The sequence below is a fragment of the Hippocampus zosterae genome, chromosome 3 (assembly GCF_025434085.1).
Source record: "Hippocampus zosterae strain Florida chromosome 3, ASM2543408v3, whole genome shotgun sequence".
Lineage (NCBI taxonomy): Eukaryota > Metazoa > Chordata > Actinopteri > Syngnathiformes > Syngnathidae > Hippocampus > Hippocampus zosterae.
In genome coordinates, this window is record NC_067453.1 from 30,625,095 (window position 1) to 30,643,186 (window position 18,092).

The 18,092-nt window shown below is 59.0% G+C and overlaps 2 protein-coding genes across 2 annotated transcripts; one reads left to right on the forward strand and one right to left on the reverse strand.

The window, feature by feature from the left end:
- Nucleotides 1-773: 773 nt before the first annotated feature.
- LOC127597529 (isocitrate dehydrogenase [NADP], mitochondrial) lies at nucleotides 774-7,034 on the forward strand. The gene is made up of 11 exons (XM_052060620.1): nucleotides 774-984; nucleotides 3,402-3,493; nucleotides 3,616-3,781; nucleotides 4,850-5,010; nucleotides 5,085-5,228; nucleotides 5,308-5,444; nucleotides 5,855-6,006; nucleotides 6,084-6,196; nucleotides 6,278-6,375; nucleotides 6,452-6,544; nucleotides 6,645-7,034. Exons 1-11 carry the CDS (start codon nucleotides 867-869, stop codon nucleotides 6,727-6,729), a joined length of 1,359 nt encoding a protein of 452 aa, XP_051916580.1. The 5' UTR covers nucleotides 774-866; the 3' UTR covers nucleotides 6,730-7,034.
- Nucleotides 7,035-8,439: 1,405 nt separating this feature from the next.
- On the reverse strand, nucleotides 8,440-12,793 carry LOC127597400 (zinc finger protein 710-like). Its single transcript, XM_052060393.1, has 5 exons — nucleotides 12,530-12,793; nucleotides 10,096-11,397; nucleotides 9,174-9,365; nucleotides 8,923-9,085; nucleotides 8,440-8,781 (listed from the first exon to the last, which is right to left on the reverse strand). The coding sequence occupies exons 1-5, from the start codon at nucleotides 12,581-12,583 to the stop codon at nucleotides 8,612-8,614; spliced, it is 1,881 nt and encodes a 626-aa protein (XP_051916353.1). The 5' UTR covers nucleotides 12,584-12,793; the 3' UTR covers nucleotides 8,440-8,611.
- Between the last annotated feature and the right edge of the window lie 5,299 nt (nucleotides 12,794-18,092).

Consider the following 18,092-nt stretch of genomic DNA (forward strand, 5'->3'; position numbering starts at 1 on the left):
GTCTCTTCGTTGCGGGGAATCATCCCGAGACAGAAATCCCCTGGACTCAACCGCACGCTTTCGGTCGTCTTTGCCCTTCCCAACTTCGATCCTCAAACATAGCCAAAGTCTGCTCAGGCTAACGCGCTGACCTTTATTTTGAATTGTAAAAGATGACTTTCGGAACCAGTATTAACAGCTTCCGGCGCGTGAACAACGACGCGTGAGTGAGACTACTAAGCCGCCATCTTGAGCCGGGAGTGCCGGCCTTTTATTTCATTGACTTGTCTCGAGGTCACTGTGTTTAGCTAGAATTAATTCCGGACACGTGGGTAATTTTATCCTTGGGGCTTTCGTAACCTATACAATTCCAAAGTTAGGACCTTGTGTTGAACATAAATAAAACCATATCATGATTTGGAAGTCATGTTCACCCATACGAAACAATCATGAACTCAGAATTTCACGCCTATAAATATCTATCAATCGATCAATCTCTCCATTTCTCTATCTGCAAGCTATGCAAATGACGAATGAATATTAGTACAAAATAATACATTTCATATTAATCTTGATTGTTATCGTCGAAACAAACCGCATGAATCTCTACGAGTTATGACTTTGTCTGCTTATGCTCAAAGTGAAAGAAATACACGAGGCGGATGAGCGGGACCGTTGCCGGAACCCCGGCTCAAGATGGCGGACACCGTGTACGTCGCAATCGGAGAAGCACGCATGCGCTCTTGAACGGAGGCGGGGCGACGGGCGGCGCCGCTCCACAGTCGCTCGGGTGCTTCTATAAGCTCGCCGTGCGACGCCGCGCGCCTTCCTTCCTCTTCGCTCGGAGTTTCGTGGCGCGTCGAGTCCTCATCGTCTTCACGGGAGACATGGCCGGCTATTTGAAAGTCTTCAGCTCTCTGTCGAGGTCCGCCGCCGCGGCCTTTTCCAGACACCCCGCGGCGCTCGCCCCGGCTGCTCAGCGGCAGACTTTGCAACAAAGAAACTGTGAGTGAGCCGAACGGCGGAGGGGCATCCTCCGAACGGGTTGCTCGTCGCCGGCGGGGCCCGCTTCGGCTCGGCGGCCGCGCTAGCCGGGCTCGCGTGCGATTCGGTCGCGTTTACGCCGTTGTTTCGACGCCGTCGGTATTTTCAATTCGAGTGGGTGCCGTTGAACGAGTCGCTTCGACTCTAACCCGGTGGTTGGCATCGATGGCCGACGGGAGCCGGTAGCCCGTCTTTGTCTTCTCCCAATTCAAAGTTTGTGCAACTTGCCAATGTGATTAGGCGCGGGGGGTGGTGGGGGAGGTGCGCAAAACGCCGTCGGGCTGTAACGTAACCGGCGCCCGCTTGCCTCGAAGAAGGCATTACGTAGCCTGCCGGCGCCCTTGAAACGATCGCACCATCCGTTCGAATGACTAGCTCAGGTCCAGCGGCGTGATGAACGACGGCCTCAAAATGCGCCGTCATCCCCGCGAGATGAGTTTTGGTGCAAAGTTTGGTCCAAGGTCAGGCGCCGCGGACGAGGCTCCTTCGCGCTCGCAAATGGCCGCCGGTGTCCTCTATCGCCTCCTCGCCATCGCGACCCCCGCGTGTCTCATCTCGCTTCATTTTCAACCGAACGCACAAAAGAGCGAGGAAACGGCACGTGAATGCAAATCGGCTGCTGACGTCACACGCACGCCCTATTTTTAGTCGTCGCGATGTCGTTGTTGATGAAATGTTTGTCCGTTCTATGCGACGGCGTCGTTGTCAGCTGACCTCTGCGAGCTGCTCCAAATTGCCCGAGCAGGCAGCCACTTGAAGGACTCGCGGCTGTTTGTCGCATGCCAATTGAAATATTTGCTCCCGCCCGAGCCCGTTTGACATCTGGCCCTGCGGCCCCTTCCAAGAGCCTCGAAAACACCACATGCGGCCTCTTGGGACACTTGATCCTACCGCGAAGGTTACAAAGACGCTCCTGCTCGATGTCGTTTGCGTTTTGCGTCAGGTGAACTTGAAAGGGCGTTTGAGGTGACCGAGGGGCGTCTTAACCCTTTGGGATGCGGGCCCGATTGGATTTCTTGGTCTGTGTCGATGGTTCGGTGTGAACCGAAAGGAAGGAAGGAAGGCAGGCAGACGCTTCTGAAGCGCGCTCCCTTTTCTAAATCTTAGCTGCAGGTGGCTAGCGGGCCCGCGTGACTTTGTAGCGCCCTTCAGAGCCCGCCGTGTTGATCCATCCCCGGTTACGTAACACCCCCCCCCCCTCTCTGCATTGTGATGGCAGCTGTAGGCTGTAGCGAGGCTCGTCGGGCCTGGCGCGGTTCCAGGTTGGTTTTGCCCGGGATGCGCCTCACCAAACGTGTGGCGCGACCGATGCGGGAGGTGGCGTGTGGGTTACTTGCAGCTGGCTTTGAAAATGCCGACGCTCAGTCGGGGTTTGTTTGCTCATTAGGCGCTCGCTCTTGACAGGAGTTGACCGAATGTGAGCTTGGCTCGCTCCTCATAGGGAAGCGGACTCGATTTGGGGACGCCGTATTTGAACACGATGCTGACAAAGCAGGTTCGGTGAAAGCAGAAGAAGAAGGAAATGACATGACCTGCTTTGGATTTAGTGGCACGTTCACTGGGCCCGATTGTGTCGGGATTTTAGGCCGGGGCCAGCGTTCTGGGTCCTTTTGGGTTGGATGCGTCATTACAAAAAAAAAAAAAAAACCTCACTCCAACTTGTTTTTGCCGCTTGAATGTCGATTCTGTCAAACGGCAAATGAAAGCGAGCCTTTCTCGTGGGAGAAGCCAAGTCGCTGCCACTGAAATCTCAGTCCTGTGACGTCAAGTTCTTGATTGTTTGCGGTCTTTGCTCGCGAGTTTATTTTGGGGTCGTCCGCTGACCTTTGCGTGCCCGTCTGGCATGTTGGCGACAGAGCGGCGGCTGTTTGGACGGGCCTTCCCGTGGCCGCCGGTGGCTCAGATGTCCCTCCTGAAGGCAAATGCGCTCAAAGTCACCCATGCGGAGTCCCGGCGGACGACGGCCGCGCGGCCTCCGCCTCGCGTGCGCTCCTTGGCTTTTGATCGGGATTCGCCGAGGTGCTGCCATCATGGATTCTGCTGCGCTCGGCTTCTTTTGACGGCTGTGCGACCGTCTGAAAAGGCGATTTGTACGGCAGGGCGACGACCGGCTCTCGTTTTTGTTCTCTCTGGATCGCACTCTGCCATGGCCGTGCTTCTTTTCCTTTCTGCCGGAATGCGGCGCGGCACGGCTTTGCTCTAACGAGATTACCGCCGAGGAGAAGGTGAGCTGGTCACTCGCGTCGGTGGATTTATTTCGCCCGTCTGCCGGCAGGATTAGGACAAAGAAACGCGAGCGTCGCCGGGGTGCGCCCGTTTGTTGGTCTTTGAACGTCGCGCTCGATGCGGCCCGCTGAATCCGCCGCTGCGATCCACAGATGGCGACAAGCGCATCCAAGTGGCCCAGCCCGTGGTGGAGATGGACGGCGACGAAATGACCAGGATCATCTGGGAGTTCATCAAGGAAAAGGTGAGCGGCGTTCCTCGGAAGGCGGCGGGCAGCTAGCTCGTCCCCAACCGGGAGGGGGCGGGGCTTCGGCGGTGCCTTGCGTTTGGGCCGTCCGGGAGGAATCTGACTTTGGCCCGCCACAGCTCATCCTGTCCAACGTCAACGTGGAGCTCAAGTACTTTGACCTGGGGCTGCCCTACCGAGACCAGACCGACGACCAGGTGACCATCGACTCCGCCCTGGCCACCAAGAAGTACAGCGTGGCCGTCAAGTGCGCCACCATCACGCCCGACGAGGCCAGAGTGGAAGGTTGGTGACGAGCGCTCGGTGGCGGCGCTCTTTTTTTTGTTTTCCTCCACCTCCCCGGTCCTCGGAGGCGAGAACAAGCGTCGGCTCGTTGTTGTCATGAGCGCACGTCACCTTTGGCGCTTGCGAAGCGTCGCTTTGTCTTGGGGGGGCGTGGCAAAGGCCGAGGAGGCGCGTTGGCCATCGGCCGCTCAAGCGTCATGGACAGAATTGACCTTGCCTGCACCGTTGTTGAAATATCCCCGACGCTCGTTTTGTTTTCTGCGTTAGCATGAAGCTAGCGGCCTTTGTTGGGGAATCCCGACAAAGGCCATTTATGTCGAATTGGACGGAAAATTGGGCGAGCGGCGGCTTTGGCTCTTTTGTTGGGAAGGATCATTTGCCAACTGCCGCCGTGCGTCGTCGCGCGCAACTCGTCACAAAAACAGAAAATTGTCTTCAATATCGGCGGAAGCGGATCTCTGAGAGCAAACGGCGGTTAGTTGCTCCGCGATCACACTCGGCTGCCTCTCGGCCGGTTCGAACCTTTATTGCAAAATACAAGAAAGACACTGCCCCGGAGATTTGCATAGCGTGCCCCCCCCCCCCCCCCCCCCCCGCTCCGGCCCCTCGCTAGTGATCTGATCTGGCCGAATACACAAGTCACAGTCTTTGCTGATGACAAATGTCCACCCGGGCGCGTCAGCTCTTCCCAAACTGTCAAAAGTCTTTGTTTCTTCCCACTCTGTGATTGAATCTAGCCTTGCCCCCCCCAACCCCCTCGCTTTGACGCGATTACTCAAGAAAAGGCCCTCCGGCCAAACGGCCGACACCTCTGGGCCGAGCATGTCCAGACATGCCCAAATGAACCCAAACTTTGGACATGGTCCCATTTTCTTTGTGGCTTTCTCCCTCATTCTGAGAATCGCATTGGCCTCGCTGCTAAACGCCGCGGCTCCAAATAAGGTCGAGTGAGCCGCCGGGTCCGGCCGGCGGCGTCTGAGGAAAGCGCCGCGCTCTTTGCGCGAGCATCAATGGGCCGGCGCGGGGCCGAGCCCGTCGATGCGGCACCGACGAGCGTTTCCCCGGCAGAGTTTGGCCTGAAGAAGATGTGGAAGAGCCCCAACGGAACCATCCGCAACATCCTGGGCGGCACGGTGTTCCGCGAGCCCATCATCTGCGCCAATATCCCCCGGCTGGTCCCCGGCTGGACGCGGCCCATCACCATCGGCAGACACGCCTTCGGCGACCAGGTGACTCGCCGTCGGCGTCGGCGCCGGCGCGGCGGCCCCATGCGCCGTGCTGACGGCGGGCTTTTCTGCTCCAGTACAGGGCCACCGACTTTGTGGTGGACCGGCCCGGCAAGTTCAAGATGGTCTTCTCGCCCGCCGACGGCGGCGCCGCCAAGGAGTGGGAGGTGTACGACTTCCCCGCCGGCGGCTGCGGGATGGGCATGTACAACACGGACGAGGTGAGAAAGGCCCCGTTTGCCGCGGAGGTCGTGGGCCCGGGGAAGCCCTCCAAAGCGACGTCTTTGTCTTCCCGCGCAGTCCATAAGCGGCTTTGCGCACAGCTGCTTCCAGTACGCCATCAACAAGAAGTGGCCGCTCTACATGAGCACCAAGAACACCATCCTCAAAGCCTACGACGGCCGCTTTAAAGACATCTTTGAGGACATCTTTCAAAAGTGAGTGCCAGCGCAAGGCGCCGACGGGACGCCGGCCGCCATTTCATTGGCCTGCCTACTCCCAATGCTAATGCTAATGATTTAAAAAAAGAATGGGGGTGCTGCCGGGGAGGAAGTGCTGTTGATGCAAAGAACCTTTTCAACTCGGTTTCCTCACATCTGGCCAATTGTGGAGAAGCCCGAATGTTTTGCTTCGCTTGCGTTGCGCCGTATCGATCCTCAGCGTACGGCAGACATAGCCGGGTTTTGAATGCTAATTCCGGTCCCGTTGCCATCCGAGGAACGTTCCGAGAGATTCCGTCGCATCGTGTGGACATTTTGCTTGCTTCCGCGCGTCGGAGAATAAGCCGAAAGCCGTCCTCCTTGTGAATGTGTCACCCCCCCCCCCCCCCCTCGCCCCCTCTCCAAAGGCACTACAAGCCCGAATTTGACAAACTGAAGATCTGGTACGAGCACAGGCTGATCGACGACATGGTCGCCCAAGTGCTGAAGTCTTCCGGAGCCTTTGTGTGGGCGTGCAAGAACTACGACGGCGACGTTCAGTCGGACATCCTCGCCCAAGGTCCGATGCTGCCGCCACCGCCGCCGCGCGCTCGCCCGTCTTTTGCCGCGATCCGGCGTAACCCGGTTGCGCTTCAGGTTTCGGCTCTCTCGGCCTCATGACGTCCGTGCTGGTGTGCCCCGACGGCAAGACCATCGAGGCGGAGGCCGCCCACGGCACGGTGACCCGGCACTATCGCGAGCACCAAAAGGTTTGTTTCGGCCTCTCCCGAGTTTGACGTCGCCCATCCAGCCGACTCTGAGCGGAATCCTCGCCGTTGATTTTTTTTCAGGGAAGGCCGACGAGCACCAACCCCATCGCCAGCATCTTCGCCTGGACCAGAGGCCTGGAGCACCGAGGGAAACTGGACGGAAACCCCGACCTCATCAAGTAAGAGGCGTGGGGGGGGGGGGGTGGCCTCTTTTGGGCTTTCCGCAAAAATCACCATGCGCGTGTGAATGCTCAGGTTCTCCCAGACTTTGGAGCGCGTGTGCGTGGAGACGGTGGAGAGCGGCACCATGACCAAGGATCTCGCCGGCTGCATCCACGGCTTGTCCAAGTAAGCGAGCCAAAAATCCCCCCGCCCCCTCCGTTTTATGATTGCACCGCGTTTGGTTGGCTCACACGGAGGCCGTCCCTTCCCTCCCTCCCTCCCGCAGCGTCAAGCTGAACGAGCACTACGTCAACACCACGGACTTCCTGGACGCCATCAAGACCAATTTGGAGAAGGCTCTGGGCAAGTGAAGGACTGCAGCGAACGCGGAGACGGCGTTGGCGTCGGCGTGGGCGTGGCGCGGCGCTCTTCTCTTTTTGTACCTCATTTTTAACTTAAAGGTCAACCGATTCACAGGCATTTTCATCTGAAGGATTTGTGTGCTCCGAGTACGGAGGGCTCGTGACACGGTGCGGAATTGTCCTCGCACTTCCCGCCTCCCCGACACCGTCCCTTGTCTTGCGAGGTTTTATTTTTGTAACGTGAAGTAGCGTCTTCTATGCTGTGTCATGCCTGAGCCAAGACTTAGCTGCAATAAAAACCCTCTGTTTGACCCTCCCCGCACCTTGCCGGGTCTTCCCTGAAACGTAGCCCAGGTGCATCATGACACCGGTGTCAAGAATGGAACGTGTGGATCGCGGCGCGTCTTGGCCACGTGGGGGCAGTAGAGGACCAACGGGCTCGGGCCTCGCAAACCGATTGGGGAAGCAAAGGAAAGTCGTCGCTTCCCTAGACCGTCGACGCGTCTTGCTCGACGGCACCGATGGCCAACTGATGAAAGGCAAAAGCAAAAGAAATGGTGAAATGACATTGGAGCACACGTTTGAAAGGAGCTCGGAAGCGTGTGGGGGAAAAGCCCGGCCGCCTCCGGCGTTGTGCCGGACTGATTGGTGCTCAAACGTCCGTGGACTCGGGTGCCAAACATTGACCCGTGTCAGGCGCTTGGTATTCTTGGCGAGAAGCGGAAGCCGTACGTTTGTTTTCAAGAGACTGCGTTTGAAATCTTGCTTTGGTGAATAGTTTCACGGGAAACTTCAACTTGGAGGGGCGAGCCTCTTTTTCTTTTTTGTTTGTTTGTTTTCAAAGAATGGCTCATGGGTCACCCTGAGAAAATCAATGAGCACAGACCTCCGATTCACAGCATTTTTATTTTGAGTGATGCACTGTACACATGTAAACGGTGTCTGTTTTTTGGGGGGGCGGGGGGGTATCGAACGTTTCCCGACTGACTGTTGTCGTTGGTCACTTGAGCGTGATGGAAAGCAATTTCGCACAGTCTGAAATTGGACCCAAAGTAATCCAAAAGATTGACGGCGCCCGTGGCAGCAAGGTAAGCTCCCGCCCCACCCCCACCCCACCCCCGCTGTTTAGATTTGTCCGCTTCCACTCAAACATTGAATTCCAATCATGACATTCGCAGACTATTCGATGGGGGGGGGGGACTGCCGGTGAATTCTGAAAGTGAAAAAGGTGCGACGCGCCGCTCTTTCCAGCCTGTCCAAGTCGAGTTCAAGTCGAGTTTCTTGTCAAATGTGCAACATACAGCGCACATGAAACGTCATTCCTCTCAACCACAGGAGAGGGAGAGAGAGAGAGAGATCGTCCAATGCGAGGAAACGTGGCCGGTCACTGCGATGGGACGGAATGAACATCGCAGACGTGATTGGGATCGCTCCAGCGGCAGCGGGTTCCACTTTGGTGAGTGAAAGGCGCCCGCACGCGCCGCGCGGTGCTTTTTCACCCGATTGGAATGTCGCGCAGTCATGCCGCCTTGTCGTTGGTCAATCGTTGAGCGCGCGTGCGGTTGCGGATTAGCGGGGGTGCGCACCTTCGGCTGTGTGGATCGTGGCGAGGCCCGTCCTTCCTCCGTCCGCTAGGGGGCAGTGTTGCTCTTGCCATCCGACGGGACGAGTCGCCGCCGGTTTTTGCTTTTCCAAATTGCCAAACAAGAACGAGCCGCCATCGGAACTCGGATTCTGTCTTTATTGAGCACCGCTTGGGGAACAAAGTGTTCCCCCTCCACATTTTTGGCCTCCATGCTGGTTTCCTGAAGAACAACCCAAGAAATCCCCCCCGCGAAAAAGCAAAGCCATTTTCCATCCCTCATCTTGGTTTCGCGGTGGCTTTGCTAACTCACGCCGTACTGCACGGCGCGGCTCCCTTGGCGTACGTGGCGTAATACTCCATTTGAGAAAGTTGAGCGGCGTCTCCCGCGTTGCCGTTTGCTCGGTCCTGTCGCTCGCCGAATTCAAAGCTCTCCTCCTCCTCGTAGTCCCGCGGCGCTTCGGCGTCTTGCGGCGGCTCTGAAGGGAGAAGCAAAGGGGGGGCAAATGTGACGGGAGCCCGGCCGAAGACGCTCCTCCCCGCGGCGGCCGGCTCTCATCCGCACGCCGCTGCGCTCGGTTTGGCGGCCGTGACGTTGCCCGCATGGGTCGGCGGCGTACCGTGGCCCTCGGCGATGCCGTGTTTGACCTTGGTGTGGCGGCTGAGGTTGCCCTTCAGGTTGAACTTGCTGCTGCAGTAGGGGCACTTGAAGGGCTTGCTGCCGGCGTGGAGGTGCATGTGGCCCAGCAGGTTGTACATCCTGTTGAAGGACTTGCCGCACACCTGGCAAAAGAGAGAGCGCAGCGCCCACGTGTGGCCGAGCCGCTCGCCGTCTTCCCGGCGGGGCGGGGCCCGGCCGGCCCTCCCCTACCTTGCATTTGAAGGGCTTGACGGGCAAGTGGACGATCATGTGCGTCTTGAGGGTCTGCTTCTGGACGAAGGTCTTGAAGCACACGTGGCACTGGAAGGGTCGCACGCTGGCGTGGATCAACATGTGCCTCTTCAGGTTGGCCGACAAGGTGAACTCTCGGCTGCATACTTTGCACTTGAATTCTTTTATTCCCTAATGGGGGGCAGACGGGGTTTGTGTGAGTATTCCAGGCCTTGTTTCTCGTGCCTCCTCATTACACAAGTTTTCTTTGGCGCCCCCCCTTTTTTTATGCGTCATCCATCCGTCTTCGTGACGGATGAGAGCCGGACGGTCGATTGCGTTCCGTTGACGGGACCGATTGAACGAGGCGCGGCTGTTTTTGCGAGTCCGTAGAAGAAGAAAAAAAAAGGCCAAAAAGGTTCCGGGCCTGATGTCACCAACAAGCTAGCAAGCAAGCGGCTGCGTTTGCCACACCAGGAGAAAGGACCTCGCGACACTCACCATCTCATTTTTGTTGTTGTTGTTGGGGGGGGCGGATTGAAAAGCGTTGTATTCGCAAGATAGGTTTGGTGACACCAGGCCTGGAATTTTTCAGACTCGCCTCGTATACTTGGCCGTCAAGAGCGGAATCTGAGAAACGAGTTATTTGGACATGATGCTCAATCATCTTTGCCCCGCCTAGCGCTTGGATACCTCGCGGAAGTCGTTTTGGGGGTGGCGGCTTTAATCCTGGAAAATTCACTGCGTCTCCCGCTGGAATCGAGACGATTTCATCGTGAGACGGTGAGCGAGAAAAAGGGCCATTGGACGGGCCACAAAGCGCCTTCTGGCAGCTCACGGCTTGGCAGGGCAGCGAGCCAAAGGTGAAGTTCCGAAGCGGCCCCGCGCGCGCTCGCGTTAGCCTTTTGGGCGGCGGGCGTACCTTGTGCGTGAGGGCGTGCTGCCGCAGGTGGTGCATCTGGACAAACTCCATTCCGCACTCGGGGCAAAGGTAGGGCCGGACGTCGCGGCGCTTGACGGCGTGGTTGCGCGGCTGGCCGCGGTAGGCCAAGGCCTTGCGGCACTCGCCGCAGCAGTAGGCGGCGGCCTGATGGCCGGCCGGGTGGCGCTTGAGCTGCCCGCAAGCGGGGAACTCGGCGGCAGCGGCAGCGTGGCGGCCGCACGCGCGGCAGCGGCCGTCGTCGTGCTTGCCCTCGTGGCTGCGCAGCTCGCTGGGGTAGGCGAAGCCGCGGGCGCAGAAGCGGCAGCTGTAGGGCTTGACGTCGCTGTGCCGCAGCATGTGGCGCTTCAGGTGGCTGGTCTGCGTGAAGGCCTTGTCGCAGACGCCGCACTTGTGGGGCCGCGCCCCCTGGTGGGTGAGCAGGTGCGTCTGCAGGTGGCTGGGCTGCTTGAAGAGCTTGCCGCAGTGGGCGCACTCGTGCGGCTTGATGCCGTTGTGGCCCAGGATGTGAGTGACCAGGTTGTACTTGGACGTGTACGACTTGGCGCACATGCGGCACTTCCAGCGCCTCAGGCCCTCGCCCACGTCCACGCAGTAAGACTCGTCGATCTGGACGTTGATGTCCAGACGGTCCATCTGCACGCGCCGGGCCAGCCCTTCGGGGTCCGACCACGCCGCGGCTCGCCCGCTTTCCTCGTAGTCCCCCGCCGAGCGGTAGGCCGCCTCGTCGGCTTGCGCGTATTTCTTGTCCGTCTTGAGATTGAGGGCCTCCGGCTCCTCCTTGCGGCTTTCCTCCGGGTGCGGTCCCCGGGGCAGGGAGCTGGCTCCGGCGCGCCAAGCGCAATTTCCACCGGCCGGCGCTCTCGGAAAGCTCGCGGCATCGGCATCGGGGACGCACCCGCCACCGGCAGACGTCTCGGACTCCGTCGGCTCCCCTTTAACTGGAGCCGGCGGAGCGGCAGTTTGGGGCGGGCGTGTCGCCCGCTCTCCGCAACTCTCGGTCCCCGGTCGGCGGGGGCTCGGCCGTCCCCGCTCCCCGACGGGCTCGGGCAGGTAGTCCCCGTTGGCCCCGATCAGCTGATGGGCATACTCGTACTCGCCGGCTTCGTCCCCTTTGGAGTCTCCCGCGTAAAAGCCGTCGGGAGCGACGGTGGCTCCAAAAACCTCGTTCTGCGAAATGAGTCCGAGAACCGCGGCCTGGGCCAAGGACAAGACCACGACGGGTTCCGTCTGCGTCTCGGCGTCCATCCGGTCTCGGGTCGCCGTCAGGCCGCTCTCCTCCCCCTGGAAGAAAGGCGGCATTTGAATCGGGGCCACCGAAGCGACTGACCTCTTCTTCGGTTGCGGTGCCGTCCGAGCGCAGGGGTTGCGCCGATATGCCGGCGGCGCCCTCCAGACCTGGAAGGGTTCCGGGAGAGCCTTTTTCAGGGCTCCTCTGTCGCCGCTGCTCGTTTCCTGCCTTGGAAACCGCACAACGTCGCCTGAGGGCCGGAATACCTCAGACACGCGTTGCGCCGCGCCGCGCTTCCTTCCGTGACGCGCCCGAGAGTAATAAAGAAGACGGGAAGGGACGCGGGGCCGGCCGGGAAGTCGACTTCCGCCCACTGTCCCGGCGCTTCCTGCGGGATCTCTCGTCCGGGCCGCCTGGCGCCGGGGGTTTCGGACGCCCGCTCGGCCGCGGCAAAGGGCGCCTCGCTTTTACCCGCCCACCTCGCACGGGCAGTTGTCGCGCACAGTCGATGGCGCCCGTTCCGTATTCTGAACTCTCGAGGAAACGATGGCGCGAGGATGCAAATTATGGGCCGCGGGTCCCGGGAGGTTTTTGTACCCGAGAAACCCGCGGTGGCGAGCGCCGAGTCCGGGTTCGCGCGGCCGTCGCTCCATACGTCATGAGGCCGACGTGAACTCGACGGTGACGCGTGGGAGGCCAAAGAGAGTCCACCTGCGGCCACGCCGCTCGGAACCACTGTTTTCAAAGTCGGCGGGTGGAGGCGTTTGTGCGTGAAAGGAAAGGAAAGGAAAGGAAAGGAAAGGAGTGACTGGGTGTGAGTGAGTGAGAAGGAAAAGAGAGAGAGGGAGAAAGAGGTGCGAGCTGGGGGGGAATGGAGGGAGGGATGTTGTCAGAGCAAGAGAGAAACGAGACGGAGGGCCCGAAAGAGAAAGAAAGAAAGGGGGCAGAGGAGGGAGATTGAGTGAGGGGGGGGGGGGCGGAAAGACCGAGTGAAAGAAGAGAAAGGCCAGCCAGCGTCACTCAAGGCCGGCCGAAGAGGAAAGACGCAAAAAGGGAAACGAGCGAGCGGGGGAGGCGCACTTTGCGCTGCAAAGTTGCCGGCGGAAAGACGCGCCGCCGACACTCGCCTCGGAGACCGGGGGCCGACTGCGCGCCGCGCAAAGCGAGTTCGCTCGCCCGACTCACCGCGTCGCTGCCGGAGTGAGGCTGGAGCCGCCGTTCGGGGGATCTCATCCTCATCCTTGGCGAGAAAGCGGCCGACTCCGACGGGCCGCCTCCTATTTATGGCCGCCCGAGAGCGGGGCGGTCCCGCGGCTCATCCTCCTCCTCCTACTGTTGCTCTTATCACAACCCCCCCACCCCGCCCCGCCAAACACACACACAGAGCATCACCCCTTTCCTTTCTCTTCCTCCCACCCTCTGGTTCCCATCTCACTTCTCTCTTTCCCTCTGTTCTCTCGACGGCCGCGCGCGCGCGCGCCTTATCTCGCTCTCCCCCCACATTGAATCCAGCGTGACCCTTTTTTTCCGCGCAGAGGCGCGCCCGCGCTCCGTCGGAACTCGAGCGCATTGCCGCTTCGAGATACGACCCCCAATAGGTGCCGCCAGCCTACTCCTATCCCAAGTCGCGCCTCCCTGAGTGAAGTGAACGCGAGCATTTTTAGTTGTGCCCTTCGGCGTTAATTGTGTCAAGAGCGCTTTGCGGCCTTCGTTAGCACCAGGCGAAACGAGTGTTCCGTGTTTAGCCAATTGAACGAACGGGGCGCCGCTCTGCTTCACGCCCCCTTGTGTCGTCTGCGGACGCTCGAACGCAAAACCTGTTGAACGCCATCAGAAGCTCGACGGCGCACAAACGCGGCAAGAGCGCCGCGCAGACGGACGCCCGCCGACATTTGAACTTGAGCGGACGCTTTGGCCAATTTCAACATTCGAACGTTCGCGCTAATTAACGAGTGAGGCAGCCCCAAGTGTGTCCAGCGGCGGGGGGGGGGGGGGGGGAATCAGATGGAAGAGTGACAAAAGACACGAGAAGGGGAAAGAAAGGAGAGAAAAGCAGGGAGGGAGGGAGGGAGGCGTAGAGGGAGAAAGAAGCAGAAAGCGGGGGGGGGCGCTGAGTGGAGGAGGATGAAGAAGAGGGAGGAGGAGGAGTGGGGGGGGGGGTGCCTGAAAGACAGAAAAGAGAAAAGGAAAGAGAGCCGGGTGGGGGTGGGGGGAGGGAAGGAGGGAATGCGGCAACAAAAAAAAAGGACGAGTATGAAAGGAGAGAGACTGGCTGGCTGCTGCTGCTGCTGCTGCTGCCTGGCGCGGTCAGCTCGCTCAAAGGGAAAGAGGGAGACAATGCCCTGAAAGAAGGAGGGACACAAGCGTTTGGAAGAAGGCCGTGGCGAGGTGTGAAAAGTGGGGGGGGGGGGGGGGGGCTGAGGCGCGGGCGGCCGCTGTCGCACTTGGAGAGCAAAGGGACGCGCGGGCGTTGACCACTCAACTTTCACATTGGCAAGCTGACGAAGATCTCTACGCGTGTGCAGGGGGGGGGGGGGGCATGAGCTGCATCCCCGCAAAAAACAGGCTCGGTCAAACACCTGCGGGTCCGAACGCAGGAGCGAGACGCACGTTGGCCACCAAATAACAGGAAAGGGCAAACCTTGAAAAGCTTCAGCAGTCATCGGCGCTCGGGAGAAGGAAAAAAGAAAGAGAGAGCAAGGGGAGGGGGAGACAAGGAATGGGAAGGGAGGGAAGGACTGTGTGCGTGCGCGCGGAGGGGGGGGGTGCTTGATAGCAGGAAGTCGAGGGAGAGAAAATAGAAGGAGAGCGAGGGAAGAAACAAAGAGATAAGAGCCTGAAAGACAAAGAAAGTGCACGCAAGAAACAACGAGGGACGCTCGCCCGTGGGGAGAAGGCCAAAGACAACTCAACGACTCATTCTTACTGACTTGGGGGAACTCACCCCCCCACCCCCACGTTTCGTCCGTCCGTTTTCCATCCTGTTGTTGGGCCCGCTACTCCGGTCAAAGGTCGACAAAGGGCCTCGCCATCCGTGCCTTTCCTGAATCCAAAATGGACATTTGAAAACAATGTCCAAAAAGGCCGAGAAGGAATCGCACATTTCAAAGAGTTGACGTGAAGGGAGGCTCCAAAAGTGCCGCCCAGAGGCGCGGCCCGTCACCATTGGGTTTGTGACCAGCAGGTGGCACCGTAGGGCTGCCCCTGCAGCCGCACACCTGTTGGTCGTTAGGTCATTAGCGGCTTGAAAAGGACTCGTCAGTCGGCTGGTTGTTTGCTTTTGGCTACTGTCGTGTTTGTTTGTTGCGCTCGTGGTTCTCTTCTTCAGGTTTCAGCGTCTGCCGTGCTTTCCTTTGTTACTTTGGATTGGTTTTGTTCTTTGGACTTTGTTTGTTTAGGATTTAGTTTGCTGTGTTTTATCAACACACTTCTTCCTCCTGCCCGCTTTTCGGGGTCCACCACCAGCACCACCACCACGCTACGTGACGCGGCCGCCTCTTTCCGGACATCCAACCTCTTCGGACGATTTGAGGCAGGAGCAGAAGGGAGGATGGCGGCTCGTACGAGTCAATTCATCTCACGATTGCGAGGGACAGAAGTTTTCCCCGACGATTGCGTGAACGTAGAGCACGCGGAGGTTGGACTATGGCTGGCCGCGGACACGGCCCACCCTCCAAATCGTTGAGCTGACGGCTCGTCGCGGCGTCGTACGCTTTTGGTCAAATGACCCGGAAGGCAAAAAGTCTCATCTCGCCGAGCAGATGACATCCTTTGCGGTTTCGTGGAAGCAAACAAAGGTGATTGGCGGGGTCGGGGGGTGGGGGGGGCAGCGGACATGGGCAGTTCGGCTTGTATATAAACAATCTCTCGGCGTCTGTGTTTTTTTTTTCATTCTTTTCACAGCAACTCTCCTGCAGACAGGATGCCAAAAGGAGCCAAACCAAATGCTCATTATCGTAATTTAAGAAAAGAATGAAAGAGGAGCCTCCCCCTCCATTCATGGCGAGGCCCGAAATGGCAAGACGGAATATTAGCAATGAAATTGCTCGGCTTGGAAACAACACGGAGAGCTTGGGAAGAAAAGAAAAAAAAAAGCCCACCGAGTATAAAGCAGGAAAGACAGAGTTGAGGGAGGAGAGGAGAAGAGCATTCAGCAAGGAGGATATAAAAGGAACGCGAGGGGGCTGTGGGGTGGGGGGGGAGACGCAGCTATGGAAGGAAGCAGAAGGGAGAGAGCGAGAAATAGATGGGCATGGCGGGGGGGGGCAGGAGAGAGAGATCAAGACGGGGAAGAAAAACGAATGGGGAGAGTGAGTGAGAGAGAAAAACAGGGAGGGTGGGAGGGGGGGGCCGAAGGAGGCGATTGTCACAAGAGACTGAAAAACCACAGGATTAAAAAGCAAAAAACAAACCTCGCTCTGCCTCCAACTTGCGTGGAGACGCAGACAAACCGCAAAGGCCTTCAGATTTTTTCTTTTATTTGGGGGGGGGGGCTTGCATCGACTCACCTGGAACGCCCACCAGCAAGTTCTTTTAATAAGTGCGCAATGTCACAGCAGCAGCACGGCCTCGGCAAGAATATTCTCTTTGGGGGATCCGTCCCAACGGAGCGGCGAGCGGCGGCCATCTCGGCGGGGGGCGGCCACGTTGCCCCTCGCCGTTGACCAAACGGCGGGCGTCTCGGCTGGCCGCTTTCCTGCGCGGTGCATAAAAGTGAGCCCCGAGCAAGCCTAAAGTCATTTGCAGCCAACAGCAAGTGAGAAAATGGCCGCCCCCGCCACAAGAGGGCTGAAAATGGCCCCTTCGTTGGCATCCCCCAAATGCCGTCTGGCTTTTGACGACGCCTCTTCTGGTCACAGATCCTTTGGGGCCAGTCAATCAAAGACTTTGCATTCACGCCGCGTGGCCTTGGACGCGTGCGACGACGCGCATCCGCGTTCTTTTCAGCGCAGAGACGGAGAATGACGTGAAACCGAAGCCGACGCGTTGACGTCGGGCTCGCCCGGACTCCGAGAAGGGCCGAGATTCCTCGCGGAGGCCGCGAGACTCCCCCCAAATCGTTGGCCCGTTCAAAGGAGCCAACCCGACGGCCTTGACGTGACCCGACATGCCTGTTTGAAAACCCCAACAAGGGCGCATTTGGGGGCGGGGGGGTGGGGGGTTGCGTGGCCTCCTGCGACTGAGGAGATTTGCACAGTAGATCCTGCGCCTACCTACCGCCCCAAGACGCCCGTGAGCCTCCCGAGGAGATGATGGACGGATGAATTGACGAGCCCTTCCCTTGGTTTGATGTTTGCTTTGACAGCTGAGCACCCCCCGCGCCATTTGCGCCGCGACGTGTTGACGATGATGACGCAAACGCCCGTTTTGCAAGAACTCTACGACGTCCGCGGCGAGTGTCCCACCTGGCGGCCCGGAGCTGGCTCAAGGTGAGGCCCCCCCCCCCCCCCTTGCCCTCTCCAACGCCATTAACACTCAAGGTGCTCCTGAAGCGCGGAGCGATTCGCAACGTGTCTGAGGCGACGCCGACGTTCCTCCTTTTGGCCCGGTTCCTGCAGCTGGCGCTAACAAATGTGGCGGCGGGGGCAGGCGGGGGGGTGGGGGGCAATGACTTTTCTTTGCGGCAAGTTTCCTTCTTGTTGAAATCAAGCCCTTTGTCTCTCTCTCCTTTTGTACCTTCCCCTTGTTTCCATGGTTACCTCTCTGCGGGCCGCGTACACTATCTCTTCCTCCTTTCGCCTGCGTCTCGCTCACTCGCTTCTTATCTTTCTCATTTTGCTTTCATCTCTGCCTCCTTTTCCTGCCGCTTTATCCGGCAGCCTCCTCACTCACTGCGCCTTTTATCTCTCTTCACTTTCATCCGTCTTTCACCTTTCTCTCCCCTTCGAGCCTGCCATTCCATCATGCTGCCGTTTCCGCTCCTTACTTCCATAGACTGTGTGTGTGTGTGTGGGGGGGGGCAGGGGGGGTCGCCTTTATCGCTTTCCCCGTCAACTCCAGCTTTTTTAATCATTTCCAATTCGTCCGAGCCCACTTTCAATGGCGCGGAGTCACGCGTGAAATCGTCTCGGCCGGGCGAGCGCGGGCCCCTGCGGTCCCGTGCCGCGGGCAAGGCGGGGCCGTGGATTTCCGTCTCCCCGCATTGGGAGATGAACGGGCCCATGAAGACCTTCCTCCGTTTTACCAAGTGTCCGTGAGCAACCAAAAGAAAAGCCGCCGCGGCCTTCTCTCCCCCCCCACCCCACTTGAATTCAACGCCGGCAAGAGCGTTTGGTGCAGTTTGCCCCGCAGAGGCAAAGACGTTTCTTGCCGAAAAGTCAACTCGACTCGAGCGTACTTCTCGAGCGCTTTGGGACTACCAACCGCCGCCGGATCCCCAAAAGTGCCGGACGCGGAGCGAGGAGAAGTCCCGCAACAAGAATCCAGACCTGAATCCCGAAGACGGCGGAAAGCGCAAATGGCAAGATGGGGAACCGAAGGAGGGAATTTCTCAGACGGCCCCGTCACACATTTTGCTTTGTTTCGACAGGTGAGAAGAAAAGAGCAAAAATGTTTCCCATCCGTGCAGTGACGGCGTTTCGCCGCGTACGTTTTCGGACGACAGGCCGAGGCCCGCTGGAGGTTCGGTGGGGTTCTCGTGGGGACTTTTTGCTTGGTTTGTTTGTTTTCAGGAAACGTGGGGGTGCCCGGCTCATTTTCAGAATGGAGCGGCCGGATGGCTCCGTTTTTGCAGGGGGAGCGCGTCTTC

Coding starts and splice junctions, on each gene's coding strand:
- LOC127597529 (XM_052060620.1), top strand. CDS start 867: ATGGCCGGCTATTTGAAAGTCTTCAGCTCTCTGTCGAGGTCCGCCGCC. Junction 6,376..6,451: donor GGAAACCCCGACCTCATCAA/GTAAGAGGCGTG, acceptor GTGAATGCTCAG/GTTCTCCCAGACTTTGGAGC. Junction 6,545..6,644: donor TGCATCCACGGCTTGTCCAA/GTAAGCGAGCCA, acceptor TCCCTCCCGCAG/CGTCAAGCTGAACGAGCACT.
- LOC127597400 (XM_052060393.1), bottom strand. CDS start 12,583: ATGAGGATGAGATCCCCCGAACGGCGGCTCCAGCCTCACTCCGGCAGC. Junction 11,398..12,529: donor CTCACTCCGGCAGCGACGCG/GTGAGTCGGGCG, acceptor CCTTTCTTCCAG/GGGGAGGAGAGCGGCCTGAC. Junction 9,366..10,095: donor AGCACGCCCTCACGCACAAG/GTACGCCCGCCG, acceptor GCCCCCCATTAG/GGAATAAAAGAATTCAAGTG.